A 7,338-nucleotide genomic window follows, 5' to 3' on the forward strand; every position below is an offset into this window, starting at 1 on the left:
TATAGATTAATCTTTCTTGCGTAATAAATAACAATGACTTTAGTTTTCCTGGCAGACGTGCACACAGCGCAAATCCATTTTTATCTAGAATAAATATCCTGCTTAAACACATTAGCAGTGCAGAAGATTATCAGTAATCTGTGACTGTGTGGTCCAGTGTTAACCTGACTGATTAGTGTTCAGTTTGGGTGGAGGTCTTGGCACAGACCGGAATAACCATCCCACTCCATGCTCACAGAATAAACTCCAAGACCTATATCGGAGTTTAGTGGCGTTTCTGACCATTTCGCTTCTAATTTAACGGTGCATTCTCCAGGAGCAGATTTTTTGAAAAGTGATGGCCAATTACCTAAACCAGTTGAGCACTCACTAAAGTACTCCCATTTTCCAACATTTAACAAGGACTGGCTCACTGCGCTGTTTGAAAATACTGGAGTTCAGTTTGCAAATGTTTTCATTCACAAGTCCAAGCCTTAAAACATTTGCCAGTCCATGGATTAAATGCAAAGGTCTTAGGATGTATCAAGCCTCACGATCATGCTCTTAATTTCACAATCGAGTCACAGTCGCCAAGATATTCATTCACCAATCCAGTCACCAATCCAGTCGCAGGGAGGAGTCTCAATCTCGTGTTTTCATATAGGTGGCACTGCTGCCTCACAGCAGAGACCTGGGTTCGATTCCCGGCTTGCACTGTCTGTGTGGAGTTTGCACATTCTCCCTGTGTCCGCGTGGGTTTTTTCTGATTTCCTCCCGCAGGCCAAATATGTGCGGGTTAAGTGGGTTAAGTCATGGTAAATTGCCCCTTAGTGTCCCAAGATGTGTAGGTTTGGCTGATTAGCTGTGGAGTAGTGTGGGTGATAGGACCTAGATAAGATGCTGTGTCCAAGGATTGGGCATACTTGATGGGTCAAATGTATGGATTCTATAATACGCAAACTGAAAGTTAAATGGCAACCTCTGCAAAAAAAAACCCCTGATGACAGCACCATCAAATCATGTGATCAGCTCCTAAAGCAACCTGCAAACCAGTTAAATATATAACAGGTTACAGCAGTGGCTGACTGAAACAGGGATGTTTTGGTGTACCTTTTTGGCATTGATTGGGATGGCACCACTGATCTTTTTGATATTATACAGCGGTGTCCTGGGCTTGGAAACAGGAAGGAATGTTACTCCAGTACACCTTCCAGAACAGGACTCTCACGTGATAAAAACGTTCAGTGCATTTTGTGTGCATTTGTCCAAACATGAAACGGTTCGAGTGCAAACATCACATCAAAAACTGGTACCACCATCTGATTGGAGATTTGAGAGGATGAAGGTGAACTGGAAAACTTCCCTTTCCTTTGTCATAGGAAGGAGAAATGGTTTGAGCTGGGTTTTGTTGAAGTATGTTAATATTAAAGTCCAAAATCAACGCCCATTGAGTCCCACTCCAAAGCGGTGGCTTGCGGGTATGTTTAAGAAGCTGAGATGCAGTGTCGTTCACAAGACGCTAAGGTGTTTTTCTCTTTGTTTCTCCAGTGGTTCGCGGTCACATTCGGAGCGTGGCCCACGACGCGGAGAGGCAGGAGTCTGTTGTTAGCGTGAGCACCACCAAGATCTACAGACAGAAGTACACCCTCTTCCACCCAATCGGAAAGTACGGAAAATCCTTTGGTGAGGTCAGGACATTCTTGAAGTGCGGCGTGAAACAAGGGGTCGGGAGCTTCATTTTCACTGGCCACATCCACTTTGGAGAGGCGTGGCTTGGGTGCGCGCCCCGCTACAAAGACTTCAAGAGGATCTACGAGGTGGCCAAGGAAGCACATGAGAATCAGTGCGAGATTGAGTCAGACTGACGCTGCTTAACAACTTGGCTGCTTTCATTGTTAATTGGCAGAAAAGGACTGTGAAACATGCACGCTGCCACGGTACATTCCGGAATCGCATTGTGAACGCATCCCAGAAGAAAAGGGTATTTTTTTTTTGGGGGGGGTGGGGAAGGACAGGGTTGACTCATTGTCCAGTGGGAACAGCTGTGATTGTGCAGAGGACACTGAGAAAGGAACTGTGGGATTGATTTATTGTCCAATGAGAACAATTGTTACTGCCCAGTGTGAAGGCCCCTTAGAGAGGACGGGGGAGTGATTTATTGTCCAACGTGAGCCGTTGCGAACGGGCACTCGGTTACACTTAGCGAAAGACCATTTTTAGCTGAAGAATGACTTTTCTTCTTACAAATTTATGTTCAAGCGAGGGGACAATGGGAGACTCCAGAGTAAAATTTAGTTTTTTAAAAAAAAAGCAAATTGTGTGACTGATTTGGCACTTTGATGCCTGTAAAGGCTACATGATTACATAGGTGCTTATAAAGATCATTTAACCCAAAACTAACAGCCAGTAACTGGGAGGTTATTAAACAAAACAGAGAACAACACAGCACGGGAAACAGGCCCTTCGGCCCAACGAGCCCGCGCCGCCATTTCAACATTGTGAGTCCCCTCTTTCACCCACGACCCTTGTCTACGCTTGTGACACTCCACATTGGAAACCAGATTGAGGGGAGACTAATTTAGGGACAATTTGTTGACCGACAGGATTAACGACTGAAGCACGTGACCAGTGCAAATAGATATTTCTGGCCATCCGGTTGAACTGAAACTCAAATCCAGATAAATGTTCCCTCTTTTTAATAAGAGAATGTTTACTTTGTATATTTTTGTTATATTTATTTTATTTGCCGCAACCTTTAGAAGGAGGGTAGCACAAATCGGAGTCTCAGTCTGGCGAATATATCAGTCCCAAAAGTATATGGGCAACAACGACATGTTCTGCAGCACTTGGTAGCGTTATCCCTTTCCATTTTATGTTCACCTCAGTAATCTGTTCCCGATTCCCAAAAGCAAAGTTAGTCACGAGTAGGCTTACATTAACACTGCAATGAAGTTACTGTGAAAATGCCACAGTCACCACACTCCGGCGCCTGCTCGGGTACACTGAGGGAGAATTTAGCATGGCCAGTGCACCGAACCAACATGTCTTTCCCGTTTGCGGAAGGAAACCGGAGCACCCGTGTCCGTGCAGACACGGGCAGAATGTGCAGACTCCACACAGTGACCCAAGCCGGGAATCGAACCCAAGTCCCTGGCGCTGGGGTGCAGTGGTGCTATCCACTGCGCCACCTTGTCCCTTGGCACCATGCAACCTTCACTCTCAAACCATGGTAGCTTTCCCCCTTCTTTGTGATCAGAAAGCTGGTGAGCAGACTGGTAATTGCAGCATTGACCGCTGTCCAACATTGAGAATGTGTTCTCGAGCAACCTGACACTGGGATGTTTCTTGTGGAAAAACTGGGAGTGTTTGTGAACGGAGAGAGAGAGAGAGAGAGGGGGGGAGGGGATACATTTCCTTATTGTGGAAGCAAGGAAAAGCAGAGCCCTTGTTCAGTTTTGGAAGTGAAATAGACCAGGATATCATGTAAATTGCTACAGTATACAAGATGTAATGTTAAAATATAAACACCACAACACTTCAAATTGGCTGATTCAATCTTTGTCAAAACACTTATGAATTAAACATGGAATGAGGGATGAAAATGGACCAATATCTTTACTGTGCTTTTCTTGTCTCTCCATATCTGGCTTACAGTGCCATTGTATTGTAGAAATATGGTGTTGCCAATGCTACCCTTGTATAATATTTACTATATTGCCATTCTCTGTGGTCTTAGTTGTGTTTGTGTGTCTGCAGCTAGCTTGAGTGTACATAGTGTAAATATTTATGCTTAAAAAAAATCCTACATTCAATGGTTGGAAAAATTGAGATTTTCCGAGTCTCTCTATAAATATGGGCTGTAGTTTTGTTTTTGAGAACATCTGTTTTTTTAAAAGAGAGGTTTTTTTGATTCCACATTTGAAAAGTTTATTAAAATCTGAAACAAATTGTCATTTGCAAGAGTGTCTACTTGAATGATTTGCATTGCACTACAACAGACTGAACTAAACATCCACTCCCTCCAACACCGATGCTCAGTAGCAGCAGTGTGTACTATCTACAAGATGCCCTGTAGCAATTCACCTAAGATCCTGAGACAGCACCTTCCAAACCCATGACCACTTCCATTTAGAAGGATGAGGGCAGCAGATGAATGGGGACACCACCCAACTGCAAGTTCCCCTCCAAACCGCTCGCCGTCCTGACTTGGAAATATATCGACACTCCTTCACAGTCACTGGGTCAAAGTCCTATGGCATTGAGAGTTAACCCACGTCACCTGGACTACAGTGATTTAAGAAGGCAGCTCGCCACCACCTCAAGGGCAACTAGGGATGGGCAATAAATACTGGCTGGCCAGCGACACCCATGTCCCACAAATGAATAAAAAAAATGACCATTTTCTCTGACTGGGAATTAAAAAAAGTTACTGACTCAAATTGGTCCAAGACAAGAAAGTAATTCTGACGAAGTAATTCACGTAGGCACCAATCATTTTAACCACATTGCGTGGAGAATATGAATTCATGGATAATGGGTGGAATTCTCCTGTCCTGCCCACCATGGGAAACATAGTAGACTGCACACAGACCATACAACGGTCTATTGACTTGAGTGTGATTTTTCCAGCCTGGGGCAAGTGCAGCTGGAAAATCCTGCCCAATGTGTTACATACCATTTAACAAAAAGCCTTATTAAATATAAAACAAAAGGAATGTTGTGGAGCACATGTTAAATTAGATCACAGGAGTTGTTTGCTTGAGGAGTTTGTGGGGGAGTATCTCTCTTCTACCTATTCTTCCTCAAGGTGAAGGTGCTAAACTGGGAGAATGTTAATTACAACAATATTAGGCAGGAACTGAAGAATGTAGATTGAGGGCATATTAACATCTAGCACGTGAGAGGCTTTCAAGTGTAAGTTGATCGGGATTCAAGACTGGCACATTGCTGTAAGGATGAATGATAAGTATGGCAAGCTTTGGGAACCTTGGATAACGAGAGATATTGTGAGCCAAGTCAAAGAGCAAAAAGCAGCATTAGTCAAGGCTAGGAGGCTGGGAACACACGAAGCAAGTGTGGAATAGAAGAAAAGTAGAAAGAAACTTAAGCAAGGAGGGCTAAAAGGGGTTGCGAAAAATCAGTGGCCAGTAGGATTAAGGAAAATCCCATGGGCTTTTATGTATATGAGGGCAAAAAAGGGTAGCCAGGGAGAGGGTTGGCTCACTCAAGGAGTAGGGAGGGAATCTATGTGTGGAGTCAGAAAAAATGGGTGAGGTATTAAATGAGCACTTTGCATCAGTATTCACAAAAGGAAAGAGCTTGGTGAGTGATGAGTCTGTGGAAAGGTGTATTGATAGTTTGAGTCATGTTGAGGTCAAAAAGGAGGTGTAGGGGCTCTTGAGAAACATTAAAAAAGAACAACACAGCACAGGAAACAGGCCCTTTGGCCCAACAAGCCCGCGCTGCCATTTTAACATTGTGAGTGCCCTCTTCTACCTATGACTTTTGTCTACGCCTATTGGACTCCACAATAAAGGAATTAAGGTAAACAAATCCCAGGCCCTGATGGGATATACCCCAGACTACTCAAAGAGGCAAAGGAAGGAATTGCTGGGGCCTTGAGAGAAATCCTTGTATCCTCACTGGCTATAAGGAAGGTCCCAGAGGATTGGAGAATAGCCAATATTAGTCCTTTGTTTAAGAAGGGTAGCAAGAATAGTGCTGGTAATTACAGGCCGTGAGCCTTATGTCAGTTGTAGGGAAATTATTGGAGAGGATCCTTAGAGACAGGATTTGCTCTCACTTGGAAATAAGTGGACATATTCGTGAGATGCAACATGGTTTTGTGAAGGGGAGGTTGTGTCTCACAAACTTGATCGAGTTTTTTGAGGAAGTGACGAAGATACTTGATGAGGGTAGGTCAGTGGATGTTGTCTATATGGACTTCAGTAAGGCCTTTGACAAGGTCCCTCATGGCAGACTGGTGCAGAAGGTGAAGTCGCATTGGATCAGAGGTGAGCTGGCAAGGATGATACAAAACTGGCCAGTCAGAGAAGACAGACCACTCCCCCCAATCCCCCCACCTGGCCATATTAGTTTAAATCCTCCCGTGTAACACTAGCAAATCTCCCAGACAAAATACTTATGCCCTTCCAGTTTAAACCCGTCCTTCTTGCACAGGTCCCACCTGCCCTGGAAGAGACCCCAGTGGTCCAGATATCTGTGTTTGAGTTTTTCCAGCATTTTTTATATTGGTTTTAGATTCCAGCATCTGCACTGATTTGCTTTTATATTGTGTGTGTGTGTGTGTGACATTGTGTTTCTTTGCCAGTGTGTTTGTGAATAAGTGTGTGTTTGTGAGAGTGTGTGTATATGCATGATTATTTGTTTGTGCACGTGAGTGTGTTTGTATGTGTGAGTGTGAGGGGTATGTGTGTGTGCACTTGAGAGTGTGTGTGTTTCTTTGCCAGTGTAATTGTGAATAGGTCTGTGTCTGTGTTTGTGCATGTGTGTGTTCGTGAGAGTGTCTTTGTATGTGTGTGATTGTGAGGGGTACATGTGCATGTTTGAGTACGAGTATGTGTGTGTGTGTGTGAGCTAGAGTAAAAGAATGCATCAGCACAGAAATAGTTTTTGTCTTTCTTCTGTTGAAATAAAACATCTGGAGTGCCCCACGACTTCCAGGGCCAGTGATTTAATTGAAAAGTGCAGACTGCAGGCAAGAGGTGCCAGTTGTATCATCTGACCCATCTTGAACATGAGCCTACATGAGGCTGGCTGTGAAATTGCTGGTTATGTAGCACTAATACCCAAATCTGGCACAGAATAAAAATGCCAGCCCCACTGCTGATTTATAACTGTCTCCCTCTGTGGACTCAGCTCCTGAGACTCTTAAAGCTGCTATCGATAAGCAGAAAACGTAACTAATGAGCACGCCAACAAAACAAGATCAAACACAATCTAGGAGTTCTGAGATGCAGCAAGCATACAGTTTTACCAACACTTTACCTAGAGTAAAATACGAATTATATGTATGAGTAAGTCATTGTTTAGAATTTCCCAGCTTTTTGATAGCAATCAGGATGTGACTGGCCCTACAGGGCACCTTCTCAGATATCACCTCAAACACTGGCCAGGAGGATTCTGATTCATGGATCTTATGTAGACAGTCAGTGAGAATCATCATCTTCATCAATATATTGCCAGAATAAAACCTTTCCTGGTCTTAGTAAATATTTACATCTTCTCAAAAAAGCACATAGAATCATACAATCTCTACAGTGCAGAAGGAGGCCAGTTGGCCCATTCAGCCTGCACCAACAATCTCAGCCAGGCCCCATCCCTATAACCCTGCTGTTG

The 7,338-nt window shown here is 43.8% G+C and overlaps 1 protein-coding gene across 1 annotated transcript in view; it reads left to right on the forward strand.

The window, feature by feature from the left end:
- The window catches only part of metrn (meteorin, glial cell differentiation regulator), a 42,512-nt gene extending 38,573 nt beyond the window's left edge, over window positions 1-3,939 (forward strand). Inside the window, exon 4 of the mRNA XM_080206300.1 lies at window positions 1,528-3,939. Within this exon, the coding sequence (XP_080062426.1) occupies window positions 1,528-1,844 (317 nt within the window). The 3' untranslated portion in view covers window positions 1,845-3,939. The remainder of the gene's footprint in view (window positions 1-1,527) is intronic.
- Window positions 3,940-7,338: the final 3,399 nt, after the last annotated feature.

This window comes from Carcharhinus amblyrhynchos, chromosome 18 (assembly GCF_965287045.1).
Source record: "Carcharhinus amblyrhynchos chromosome 18, sCarAmb.v2.hapA, whole genome shotgun sequence".
Classification (NCBI taxonomy): domain Eukaryota; kingdom Metazoa; phylum Chordata; class Chondrichthyes; order Carcharhiniformes; family Carcharhinidae; genus Carcharhinus; species Carcharhinus amblyrhynchos.